This window comes from Formica exsecta, unplaced genomic scaffold (assembly GCF_003651465.1).
Source record: "Formica exsecta isolate Colony F162 unplaced genomic scaffold, ASM365146v1 scaffold444, whole genome shotgun sequence".
NCBI lineage: Eukaryota > Metazoa > Arthropoda > Insecta > Hymenoptera > Formicidae > Formica > Formica exsecta.
The window spans coordinates 702,676-717,260 of record NW_021851677.1 but is presented as its reverse complement, the minus strand read 5'-3'; the positions used below and the strand labels follow the sequence as shown (position 1 = coordinate 717,260).

The window sequence follows — 14,585 nt, the reverse complement described above, 5'->3', positions numbered from 1 at the left end:
TCTATCGCTGTTAATGAAATGGCGCGATATATCCGAGCTGTAATTTTCCGCAAGACAAGCGTTTATATGCCTTTTTCACAAATAAAAAATATATTTGCATTTAAAAAAAAAATATATATATATATGCGAAATGAGAATATAAATATTTCTTATGTCAAGTGACATTTTCGTAATCTTTCCAACATTTTTAAGCTTATTATACCTTGTGATTAGTAGACTACATTGAGATTTTTACCAAAGAGAAAAGTCCTTCTAACAATCTAAAGAAATTGTCATTAAATTGTTTCCATTAAATTGCATTAAGACGTTAAATACGACGATAGAGCCGTCGAATGGAGAATAAATCTCGCTAAATCGAGATCCTCATAATAGCGCGAAAGCCTTTAGCTTTCCTCCCTCGTCGGATATCCACTATTTGAGAATCGTCAGTGTGTGTAGGCCCGACGAATCGCGATGCATTCACGACAGAAATAAATACGGAGTGAAAAGAGCTCGGATTCTTTTCACGGAAAGAGATATAATTGCCAGAAAAATAAACGATCGCAAAGTCTGTTTGCCCACGTCTTTCTCCACCACCTCCACCAGCGAGGCGGCGGTACTCTTCGTACCCTGTCTTCAGGGGCTCTTCTCCCCCGATCCTACCCTCCCTCTGCATCCCAGTTACATCCCCCATTCGGTGTGTCCTCGTCTCCTTTTATCTCCTCTCTCTGGCTACCCACTCTCCCGTGCATGCCCCACCTACACCATCTAACCATCCCGTCGTTCTCTCGCTGTCTGCTCTCCTCGGTTTCTTTCTCCTTCTCATCGACTCCCAACCACCGTCGCAACTCCCGTGGAAAAGCTCACTCGAGTCGCGGGTCAACGAATTCGCAATTACGATCTTTCACGTTGACGTGACTACCTACTCTCTCGTCGACTTTGGTAAGACTCGCTCCGTCCTCGTCGCGTACGTTTGGCCCCGCATCCGCAGTCACCCTCGTCTCCCATCGCGATGCGGTACCTTAAGATTTTCTCTAGTAAATCTATCACGAAAGCCGATAATGCGAGGCTGTTCAAACGTTGGTATCCATTTAATAGGAAATACACTGATATATGAGAAAACGAGAACGCGCGCGCGCGCGCGGTCCATGACATTCCGCGAATTGCAAATAGAAGAAATGTGACCTTTTCAACATTTATCTTTCGCAATCTGTCCTAAATCAAAATGTGACGTTTATAATATCCGCACCGACATAATTGATTATTTGTATAGTACATTGAATTTATGATTCGTGAGCTGCGGCATATTCTGTTGCAATGGATTATGCATCGCTGTCCAATCAATCGGTGCGTATATCTCAGTAAACATGAAATTATAACATCGATGCATTAAATATTCAAATTTCGTCTCGTATGTTAAAAATGATATATCGGATAATTTAAAAATGTATCGAGCCAACGAGTGCACGTAGTGGATAGTTAACGTAACTTGTTTTCCCAGCAGAATAAATCCTGGTTCGCGTCCAGACACGTATACTTTTCATTCGTGCAATCTTTATACATACTGTGACCTTTCGCGTGCCGTGGCGGAAAAATCCCGGCCGAATCGCAAATTGGGTTCGCGTTTCAGCGACCAATGAGCAAAAAACGTCCTCCTCGCGGATGCAAGCGCGCAGACGCGCCGGTATCAACGACACGCAAGAGATATCGGAATTCGAAGGATGGAAAAAAGCGACCGGGGCCGTTGTACGGTGCCGCGCTCTCCCTACATCATACACTTACGCTCCTTTGACACACTTTGAGACACACAGTCGCGACGATGCGATGTAAAAACAATGCGACGGCCCTTCAAAAGCTTTGTCAGCCGACTCCCTCATTCATTCTACTTTCGCGCATCTCTCATCCACGATGATGCGTGCGAGAGACGCGAGAGCATCCTCGTTCATAGGCGTCGAATATTTGTATACGTATTAAATGCCCCACGTCTGTAAAACACACGTTTTTTTTTTTTAAACGCGATATGTGCAGCGCGAAAAAAAAAGATCTACCAGAAAGCTGTAGGAATGATAAAGATGGGCATATCAATTACATTATAAAAAAATATATCATTAATAAAAATGCATATATATATATTTCGAATCATGTATGCGGCGGAAAAATGCGATGACTCGACGTCAATGATTCCGCGACGAGGGTGAAGGCATTAAACGCAATCGCGTCCATGCACGCGGGAGGAATTCGTGCATTATTTCAAAAGAATAAACGCGTAAATATGTAAGTGCGCGCGCGTATAGACTCGCAAACGGAAATGACAAAGTAGAACAGTGTCGTTCGGTTTTTACTCTTTGAAAGGCGAGCAAACAGAGGTGGTTACGTGTCCACATTCTTCTTGACAACGTGCGAGAATTTATGCATTGCGAAGGCTGGCGCACACAGTCCGATATAAAGAGGACAGACGCGAGCGGAGTAGAATTTTCGATGGTTATACATATGTGTTACGTGTGAATAATTCGATGGGAGACTCTCCCGGAGCAAACCAAAACTCGATCAAACGAGACTTTAACCTCGCGTTTAAGAATTTATCGCGTAAATAATTAAAATATTTCATAAAAATTGAGCGATTCTTATCTGTAACGGAGATTTGACGAGGGGAAGGACATTTTTATTTTTAGAGCAATATGTTCGACGATAGAAACGCTTCAAACTTCAAATGTCAATTTGCGGTTTCATCCGTTCGTGGATAAGTTTTATCGCGCTAATTAAATTTCAACATCTTTATTCTTGTTATCATATAGAGATACATTGGTATCTGAACCACGTGAAATCGTATTTTAAACCGCATTGGTGTTGCTAGGTCGCGCCGGTCTCTAAATAATTCATTCCATGAATTATTTCTGTTCCTATTCCCGACTGGCAACGAGAATCGATCTGCTTGATCACCGCACCCCCTTCTTCTCTGCCTTCGCGGTACTTTGTCCCAGCGTTACATCTTCGTCGATCATCCCGTAATCTTGTACATTGCATATTTCAGCTGTCGAATCGTCGCGCCTTCCTTGTACATTTTTCCGTAGATTCGAATATAAATATGCGTGAAATATCGTATATAGATATTTGCCACTTTAAATAACTAGCGCAGTCGCACTTTGTGTGACTGCGAACATGATATGCCGGCGATTGGAACATTTTGTTTCCTGAATAAGCAACGGGCCGCGCCGGCGGGCGTTTATTTTACTTGAATATATCGGGGAAAACCTGCATTATATGTAAATGTAGCTTTCAGCGTTTTCGGGAACGGATTATAGAAGCTCGCGCACGTTGCTTCTTAATCCGGGGATTCCGAATGAAATATTTGGTAGATGCTATCGGGCAGTGACGCGACCATTCGCTCCGGCGTGCATTTAATCCCAGAACGAGCATGGTCTCGAATCGATTCGAAATCTAGGTCGAATTCGGCTTAGTGGAATTGATTTCTCCGGTTTCTCGGATGCGAACAATGTATACGTCGTGGGGTTTAGACCGGCTCCGCGAATCAGGTCGTTCCGCCCGCTTCGACGAGACAAAAGATAAAATTCTATCCGCGACGCTTACCAACCAACAAATCGAATAATCGTTTCAACATCGAATTTAATCCGCAGGCAAATCAAGAACGAAACTGTATCGCTTGACCTGAGATGCCTCCATTCAATGCAAATAACGAGAGAGAGAGAGAAAGAGAGAAAAGAAAGAGAGAAAGAGAAATTGATCGTTAGATAGCTATAATGTGTAATAAAATTAAATTAGAAAAAATTGTTTTTTGTTTTATCAACAGAGAGTATATTTACATATATTTTTAAAAAGCGATAACATTCTCCAAAATACTCTCATATCGCAAGTTTGCAAGTCGATTTATAGTTTTAACTATTCATTATTTATTAGATCTGTTGAAACGTGGAATTTTAATCACCATTTAAATAAAGCGTCGCGTTATTTCTCAATAGAAGATTTGTTAAAAATTAAGCGAATGAAAGACAATATAAGTTAGTCGAGTAAAATTAATTGCGCTTGACCGCTTCTCATCGACCACACCCAGTCTACATTACTGCCTGGATGCAGAATATTACAACATTAACGAGCTGATATGCTTTTCGTTTCAGGATGCAGCGAGAAATTTGCGCTTGGTCAGCAAGGTCCGGTCTTCATCCTGGAACCGCCGAGTACCCTGGTCTTTTCAAATACCACGGGCTCCCAATTAGGCTGTTCCGCACACGGCAGCCCGACACCGCACGTCACGTGGATTACCAGCCCGGATCAGAGATCGGTTACGGCAGTTCCGGGACTAAGGTAAATCACGCTTCGCGGATCACGTTCTTGGATCACGCCGGGTGTCCGGTCGTCGCGTTTTCGCGCGTCGAGTTTGACTACTTTTGCATAAATTCTGCCTATTAATTTCCTTTAAATAAATCCAGAGAGCATTCTTTAAGCGTGTATGTCAAAGAGCTTTAGACTCGAGTTAAACGCATTATGTTTTTTCTACATTTTTTTTCCATATTTGTCTCTAGTGCGACTCGACACAATATTTCATTTCTTTCAGACAACTTCTAGGCAACGGAACGCTATACTTCCCGCCATTTCTGGCTCAGGATTTTAGAGCCGAAGTCCACAATGCCCGTTATAGATGCCGGGCGACCAGTTCCATCGGAACCGTACTCTCTCGCGAGGTCACTCTTCGAGCTGGTAAGTTACCTTATCCACGTCTTATCCCTTCGAAAAAATGAAAGCATAGTCTTGTCGACTTTCTCGTAGAAGCTCTCTATAATAGTCGCACGAATTAAATCCGAGCTACTCGCGAATGTCACTGTAAATAATTAAGATTACCGTCATTTATCGGAGAAACTATCATTCTTCGTTTGGGATTCGTTGCAATAACGGACTCGGAGATAACGAATCCTATTCCATTATGTTGGAGTAGCACGGTGAACGCGGAGCCAACACCTCGCATTTTCAACCGAAAGGCTTCACGCTATCCAAGTAAATACCGAAGGGGAAACGGTTGAAAGCCGTTAAATTGTATCGGAGGAAGTTCGATCTCCGAGTACGTGGGCGGGTCTCGGCCGCTCCTGAAAGACCCGAGGAGGGTCAAAACTTTGTCCGCTCGATGCTACGTGAGCCATCATTTAAATGGCTGATTTTAAGCCGATCATTACTACTGGCGGCTGAATTCGCCGACGTCGGCTACATATTGCACGATTCCAATCGGAACAGGATCTTTTTTCGCCTTTTCGCATTTACTGTTGATCGGTCGGATGATACTAGTGATACAGGGAGATTTGATGTAACAACATTGATTGTATCTCACAAGATTATCCCTATCGATATTAGCAGTATCAAAAGTATATCTCTCTTCGAACATCTTTTAAGATGAAAGCGAAAGATTGAAAAACTTTTTTTGTGCATTAAATATGTTTCGGGAACTGAAAGAAGGATCTCTGAAAAAGAAATCCCAGGAAAAAATTGAAATAAAAATATATAAGGTTGAATCGTAAAGTTATCTTTGGGCGCGCAATGTTATTTAAATGACATTCGTATCTCTCGCAGCAAAGTTGTTCGTATTTCATTGCAACGATAAAAGCGAACGATAAATCGCGAGTGAATCAAATCGCGAGATGATAAATGTAGAGCTGTTTCTATTGACAGCAAAAGAAGCGACATGCTTGTTCGCTTTTTAGCCGGTGTATGTAACCTTTTAAATGGGTAAACATCGATCGTTTTCACGAAGCTCCAAGCTTACGTTGCACTTAGGTTGCTTGCTTTCTCAACTTTTGCAAGACCGGCTATCGTTACACAAGCCGCAAGAAGTTTGATGTCAAAAATTCAAGCGGAGTTACTAAGATCGCTACGCGATAATTCTTATGCGACGAGTGACAATCTCAAATATGCAAATTTCTTACAAATTCAGTTTGCGGATGCCACACGATTTTACCGAATATCTCAATATACGCTTTGTGCTCTCCGTTCGTAACAAAACACGTGGTACATTTCATTCAGTGCGCCACGTAGAAGTTCGAAGAAACTGCGAGAATCCAAATACTCTTTGATGCCGGTCCGGAAAGGCGACTGTCTCCCCTTTCAAAGCCGTTTCACGTGAAGCGCGACGGCACCAGCCGTCGGAAAACTTTGGATGGAAAGTTGTTTTTTTTTTTATTCAGGATGATTCGACTAAAACGGGAAGAAAAATTCGCTTCGCCGCTAGTGGTTTCCGAAACTTCCCTTCTCTGCCTCCCTCCCCCCGTCCTCCCCATCTTCCCTCGCAAAGTCACTGGACGATGAAAGAACGTCCAATCAATATCTGTTTGCCGCACCTCGTCCTTGCCCCGCATGGACCGTCTGCCGATATGGAACTTCCTTCTGTCTCCTCTCTCCTCGGCGCTTTCGTTAAAAGTTCGCAGTCCGCTCCGAAGTATAGGCATAAATAATCAAGCCATTCTGTGCCCGCGCTCTTTCCGGAGAAAACAAGTTTAATATAGTTCCAAAGTGATGTATGACGATGGCGTCAACATAAATCGCGATTGTTTTTCCGAGGAATCTCGGAATAACACGATTTGATGAATTCATACAAGTGACATTGCATTTTAGCATTGACATATATTTTGTTATATTTTCTGTTTTGATTTTTTTTGTCACTTTTATCATCGTCAGAATGTGAAGGAGAAGAAACTCTCGTACAAATTTCCGGTAAATGAAGAAATCAAATCTAATTAAATTTTCAGTTGAAATGTAATATCATTAGCGCGTATTTAACCAATAAATATGTACATTTTATCAAAAGAGTCCTAAACGATGATAATTATACGCTGTGTATAATCTACGCAATAATAGTTAAAAGTTATCTACTATTCTCGCGTATAATCGCGCGACACGAGTTCGTTAATGCTACGTGCAAGTTGAAGATTATCTAAGAACCCCATCCCATCGTCGTGTGTCTCACTTTATTTTCTTCTATACACGGAACATCGACCAAGGAGAACCTTCTAGCGGTACTCCCTCTGAAACGAGCGAGCCGAAAAGGAACGGTTCACTTATCTAAAATGACATCGGCCGTCCCCACGTGCTCGCCAAAGGACTTATGCTCCAAAGAAGAGAGGTAGAGAGAGAGAGAGAGAGAGAGAGAGAGAGAGAGAGAGACAGAGTCATTGTCGAAATCCCCTTTTGTGTGAGAACCGAGTTTTTCCCGACGAGCTTGAGAATTCGGTACCGACTAAAGGTGTCCAGTGCTCTTCTTCGCGAGAAGAACACTCTCGGGAGTGGGAGCCAACGACGAAGGGAATATTCATTATCCTACCGTTATACCGGCTCGTCGGGACCGGAGAGTAATGTCTGAAGAGGTGTCGCGTCTTAAAAATTTAAAAGGCTACGTATCGCGCGGGGGCTTTAACGGAAGAATAATCGTCGCTCTCGGATGACGCTCGCCGGCTCGCTTAATTTCATTTCAAATGATTTCATTACAGAGGATATACCGCGAGAAATGTGTATGACAAGAGACCGTGAAAGTCTTATATATATATATATATATATATATATATATATATCTCATGTACTTTGCAATCCTGCGCGGTTCCCCGCGCGCCAACATAAAATCGCCCGAGAGTATTTAACGTCGAGAAATAAAGTATCTCACCGCGCTATGAATTTAATCTCGAAAACACGAATATATAATTATCTCATTTTTATGGAACAAATGTAAATTAAGACTTAACTCGGGAACTAAAAACTTGTGTTAGATTTTGTGTGAAAAGGTTTTACCGATTAAATAAATATATAATAAGCATAACCAGATAAAAAGAATTTAATGTAAACAAGTAAGATGTATTCTATATTTTATATATTCCGATCTCTAAAAATTTGTATACTAGATATTTATCCGGCCGTAGAGTTCGCGACGAAACCGTATTTCTCTATATACGTGCCGGCTATATAGGATGCTATAGAAAAGAATTATTGCCTACCACACGGTGAGAGATCACCCGTTTTCGCGCGCAGACGGACGATTCTCCAGCGTACCGCTCTTATTCTTCTTTATTTTCTCCATTTTATCAACGGAAAAGGAGGAGGAGGAGACGAGAGATGAGGGAGGGGGGAGGAAGAGGAAGGTGCGCGACTAGAAAAAGAACGTAACCACATTAGCAACCAGCCACTAGTTCCCCGAGAAATGGTCCTGGACGGAAAAAGGTCCACAAACCTCTCGGACGATAAATGCTTGTGTATGTGTAATTCCGCGGCAAAACGGTCGACAGTTTTAATCACGCGCGAAAGACGTTTTTGTTTTTAAGAAAAACGCATTCACCCGAGAGAAAATGTCCCGCGGAAATACGATAATAAGAACCCATGTAGCGCAAAATATTGGAATGCGTAATTAAGGAATTACATCTGACCCCTAAGTAAAATTGCGATGTAATTTGTGTGCGTGTGGTGACATTTTCGCTTTCGAAAAAAATGAGATTTTCGCCTTTATTAAATTTTTTTTTCGCGCTATTCACCTATCCCTATATATTCGCGTCGTTTTCGACGCGGGTCCCTTTGGCTAGTCGCGATATAAGTGGCAATATATTCGCGCTCGGTTCCCAGCGCAGAGAGATCCATTTCCGGGAGATTTGATTTTAAAAATCTAGCGTTTCTCTCCGCAAGATCCCGCACAAGCACGAGGTTTGGTAAAACACGCCCGTGGCGGCGATGTACCGATACGCCACGAAATGCACGTGCATTTTCACGCTGCATCAGCGGGTAATGGGCGACGAGAGCGCGGCGGTATCAGAGATCCGGCGCGAAGGGTAGATAGAGTGTACGGAGGGGAAGAGAGGGATCGCGGGTCGCCGATTCGCCTGAGAAGAGAGGAGAAAAGTTAATTCCGACGATTTCTAGAAATTCGTGGAAATATCGTTGCCCGCCTGGTTGGAGATCCGCGCGCATATTGGCTTTATTTGCACATTTCGTTTCACCCCGCTCGCTCGCGTCGTGCCTGCTCTTCTCTCTCTCTCTCTCTCTCTCTCTCTCTCTCTCTCTTTCTTCTCGCACCCTCTCGCCGGCGCATCTCAATTTTATCGTCACGTACATGCCACCTTTTCTCCTCTCTCCTCCTTCCTCCTCCGCCTGGTTCTCCTACTCTCTACTCTCCTCTCACCACCCAATTCACGAACCGGCGTCTAACCGGGGGTAGGAAAGGGAGGAGGATGCCTGGCATCGGGACTCGGGACGCCACCCGAGGAACCCCCAATTTCCGACGCCCCGTCGGACGACGAAAAGGGTGGAACGAACGCGACCCACGTCTCGTCACCGCGCAAACGGTAGTCCCTCCGACTCACGACCTCTCTTCTAGCTTGCTTCTCTCGTTTCACGTCTTCTCCCCGATGCCCATTCCTCGGCTTCGTTCGCCGAGCTTTTTAACTTCCCCCCCCCCCCCTCTTCCACCCTTCTTTTCCCGCTTCCTCTGTTACCTCTCTGTACTTGCGAGCTGTCGAGGAAATCGCGCGCGTTACTTCGGCACGAATGTTTACGGACGAATCCGTTGGGGTGCCTCACCGATATTTGAGAAACGCGAATTTTTCAGTAATCTTTCAGCGCGGCATGTGTACACTTTGAATTGGTCATGTACGCGTGATTTGATCCAAAGATATTTCTCATCAAGAATCGTACAATAATTATCAGATACGTCCAATTATTATTAAAATTATTTTTTCTTAAATCTATATCACAACATAAAGCATATTTAATAGTCGCGTATATTAAAAGTGATACACGAAACAACGTTGTGTGTTTCAATCATAAAAGATGATACTCTCAGATTAGATCCTATCTAAAATCAACATATCGGTGAGATAACACCCGACGTGTGTTATCTCGATATGTATCGAGATAACAATGGGGCGCGGTATAGATGTAATAAGATTTTGGGTCACTATATTCGCTTAACGATTACATGGTTAATATAACTGAAGATGCAAATGCGGCGAATTAATCACACATTTTGTGCCAACATTCATTATAGCGGAATATGTGAGTGGAGTGTGTATACATGCAAGCGGGTATATCTCTAGAGAATGGCATATGCGACCTAAGCGTCGTTCCCAAGCATCTCTGTTACATATTGATGTATGAGTGTGTGCTTAGATTGAGAGTGATTAGATTTAGGGAGAGAGCCTGTCTCGAACGTTTCGTGCACCTTAACCGCGAATCAGACGCATCATATTGAATAAGTAAAATAATTGGATGAATCTAATACTTATAAGATAAAGTAATTGGATTTTATTTATGTCATTACCTATATGGCAATTTTCTTCTCGCAGAATTTCCCTATCGGGGGAAATTTTAATTTAATTTAATTTAATTATTCGATAAACGCGTTTAAAATCTTATGATAGTAAATAAAGTTAACCGGTCATAATAGAATCAGCAGGGTGAATCGCATTACAACACAGCCATTGTTCATAGACTTGAAATAAGTTTGATCGTCCATTATGCATGTACTTTTACTTCCCTATGTCTTATTTTCCACTTTCTGCCTGTGGTAACTTCTTAATAATCATCCATCTTCCGCTTTCAACGCTACGTCACTTTGCCCCGCTTTAGTTTCCCTTCCCCTTTTTCTCCGACTTTCTTTTATGTATGAATATAACGGAACTCTTGTGTTATACGGGATGTATCTCGCATTAAATGTATTTACTTTGACTTATGGATTCTCTTTGATTAATTTTAATGATCGATTTTTTTCCTACAGAAAATTTGTTGCGTAGAAATGTTTTCTACAATTTGTTTTATATTTTAAATGTATGTACTTTTCTCAGTAATTAATCATTAAATTAAAATTCTTTTAAAGTACACTTTAAATTATTCGAAGAATAAACTTTTGTTATTCATTAGCAAGTCCAAAGTTTTACTTAAAAAAAAAAATCTTTCATCTTCAATTTTTTATAACATAAAACTGTGATTAATATCTCGACAATTTTGGTAAAAAGAAAATTGGCAAAGAAAAATTTTCAAGTCAAAAAAGCGCAGTTAATGTATGGTTACATTAATGACGATTCATTTTCTTTATTTATTGATAATCATGTAATATACGCGTAAAAAATATTTGATAGAGATGAAATTTGTGCATAATTAAATTTTTTCTTGTTTCGACAATTTGTGAATTATAAATTAATTAATTGCATATCATAAATTAATAATTGCGGACTAATATGTAATTTCTAAAATTCAATGTGTCGCGTGAGCGTAAATTTGCAGTAATTAACTGCAGAATTAAATCATTGTAAATTCTCACATGTACTTACAGTATTGACGGTACCCGGATACGACGTCAGGGTAAACAGACAGCCCGTCATAGAGGGATGCAACGCGGTGTTATCCTGTACAGCCCGGGAAGACGTTAAGGAACACCTGACCGTAACTTCCTGGTTCCGTGACGACGCTATTCTCTTACCTGGAAATACAGATACCGGTGAGTTACGTCTCGCGCGTTTGCTATTTTAATTTAAAGTAGTCCGTGCTAAATCTTCTCGAGATCAGCTTCTGTTTGAGAATGTCGACGATGCTTACCCGCGTATACGGATACCCGCATACGCGCGTATCACGCGCCGTTAATTCTTCGTTTCGTATTCAAACTCACGATATATAATATAATTTAACACGATCGCATCGATCCATCAATTCATCTGTCAATTCTCGACTTTTTAATGTATACTTTAATGTATCAAAATTATCCTACGAGTATAAACATGTCGATGAATCGTTGACATCGTGGTTAAATCGAGTAGAAAAATATATGACGCAATATAATCGAGATTAAAAGTGAGCATAAATAAAGAAACAGTTAAGGACAAATCCAAAACGTATAATAATTCATGACTCATTACAACCTCTCACGCAGCTTCAATTACATGTTAGCGTTATTTAAAGGGGAAAAAAGAATGTATTACATTTTTTTGCATATTATCTTGTGAATTACACAAGAAGAAAGCTTGGCTTAAAAAGGATTAACACAATTACGACCGCTAGATGAAGCGAGTAGAGAGCGCATAGAGCGTAAAATGCTTGATCTCGCGGACCAACATCCGGCGTGCGCGCACACAAGCGTATCTTCACACACACACACACGTGGACGCACGGGCTTCGCACGTACGTGCGCTAACTCGGTCTGGTTTAGATCGTCCTGTACACGCTCAGGCATTCATGTCCCATACATATTTATGCCGCTCGGTTGCACGTAACGGGGGGAGAGGGGGGGAGGGATAGGGGTGAAAGGGGTACCGATGGGTTGGCGTAACTATATATGTATATATACATACATACGTATGTACGGTGTGTGCCGTTGGAATATCATGGGAGGCATCGCGTCATGTCGGGGCTTGATACGTTTGTTTCGTAACTAGGCGGCTAACATTGCGCGTCGCCGTATGTAGGAAAGCCAGCATCCGCAGCACATCGGGGGGTTGCGCGCTTATATAATACGGCGCCTCCGACGTGCCGTCGACGTGTTTCTCGCGGTTATCGCCGCGCCAGGCAACGGTCCGTATCGCGCGTCTCGAAGATGACGACGTCGATTCCGCGACGTCCGTCAAGCGGTCGTGCCAAGGATGTCGGCGAGAGGGAGGAATGAAACGTCAACCGTGACATAAACCGGAGTCGCATATACTCGTAAAAACTCTTGCGAATTGATGCGAGATCCTCTGCGAAAGATGCGGGGAGATCATCTCTGGCCTTTTCCCTCCTTTTCGCACGGATAACTAATAGAACTAAATTGTTTTCATTCAATGTAAAACAGACTTTACATAATTAATATTTAAGATACTCATGTTGATTCCTATATATTATGGGAATTCTACTCGAATATTTATTAAATAAGTACATACGACTCCAGAGCGATGTTGGAATCTCGCTCAATGGATGCAGTGCCGATTGTCACGGAGAGACGAAATCCCCAGCACGTCTCCAGAGCGGTCCATGTTGATTCCTATATATTTTGGGAATTCTATTCGAGTATTTATTAAATGTTCATTTCTAATATCGTAATAAAATTCATGAAAAATGTTATCCGAACAAAAAAAAAAAATTATTTTCTATAAAAAAAATTAAGAGGTATGTAATAGTATACCTGTGTAATGTACCGTCTTCACAATAACCATTATGTCGTAATGTCGCGAATATCGCACTCTGATTCGAGGACATGAGATTCCGGTTGTACGGGAAGAACATGACGTTTCTATCATTGATTCGAGTACACACATACACGCATAACGGTATCGAATCTATGACAATGGTTCTTGTTAGACATCATAGGGTGGAGAACTATTCGGAAACCGTGGTGAATACATCTTGCAGCGCAGTTCCAGCGATATATCGTCATTAGAATTATACGAGTTATTCGGACCGCGACTAACAATAAGAAGGAATATTGTTCGTAGATATTAATGAAATTTAGCATAATTTTAGAGAAAAGTAAAATAAATGTTTGATATTTTTATATACGTCTTTTCGATAAATATTCTTATTAGAATTTTAGAAATGAAGCTAATTCTATAGGATTTTCATCTCTCTTAAAACATAATCAACTAGCAAAAACAATCAATAAAAATAATAAATTCATTGTGTAGAAATGAAATAATATGCGTAATGAGATATTGAAATGGAATAAATCGCAATCTTTCATCTTTTGAACAATAACAATGGGAAAGTAACGATGTAACAAAAAGACCAGTCTCTCAGCGAAGGAAATATTTCTTTGACATTAATTATCCTCGACAAGAGACAGCGGGGCGTGAAAATTCGTAATGCTACAGGCGTGATGGAAAAAAGAAAAATTCTGGCAGGTCAATCCGAAATAGTCAGAGACGGCTTTAGCAAGTCGGTAGACCGAGCTGCTCGATGGCTGTCCGATGGTTGAGCCAAATTGAAAATTTCACGCCTGATGGATACGCGGCCGTGATACGAAGGGGTTTCATCGACAGATGCTGAGAATTTTGCATAAACCTTTGCTCTCTCTCTCTCTCTCTCCCCCTTTGCAGACTTGAAATACGAGAGAAAATATTGCTGGGCAAAATCGCGCGCGCGCACGTTCAGGGATTTATTATTGATATTTCCCAGCTTCTGAATTCTGAGAAGCCAAACGGTATTTTCGCTCAGTCTGCCGCGATATAGAAGAAAGTGGAATAAATCGCGAAGTCAAGAGAAGCATTTCTTCATCGCGGTAGTGACGAGAGAAATCTTTATTCAGGAATGTAGCATGCTCGTGAAACTGTACACTGAAATTTTTGTACCTTTAATCTCCCTGTAGATGCGTATCCCTCTCAAGTCACTCGCTTTATCCGTACCGGAAGCTCATTAGTTTCAAAAGGATTCACAGATATTTCGACATCGAGACATCAATAATTCTTGAATTTAAATGATTGAAAATTAAATAGGATTTTGACAAATTATTTTTTGCAAAATCTCTTTTGCGAAATCTCTTTTTAATTAATTTCTAGATAATTTAAGAAAAGGGGCACTCCCTCTTTCTCTCATTTACTTTCTACAATTTTCGATACAATTTCGGTATAAAAAAAACTCGATATTAATTTTGTCAGAGAATCTGTAGCCGAGAG

General features: G+C 41.4%; 1 protein-coding gene across 1 annotated transcript in view; it reads left to right on the top strand.

Annotated features, from left to right (window-relative positions):
* LOC115240695 (Down syndrome cell adhesion molecule-like protein Dscam2) overlaps window positions 1-14,585 on the top strand; it is a 94,391-nt gene that overhangs the window by 67,307 nt on the left and 12,499 nt on the right. Inside the window, 3 exon segments of the mRNA XM_029816001.1 lie at window positions 4,113-4,299; window positions 4,550-4,692; window positions 11,282-11,446. Of these exon segments, the coding sequence (XP_029671861.1) occupies window positions 4,113-4,299; window positions 4,550-4,692; window positions 11,282-11,446 (495 nt within the window).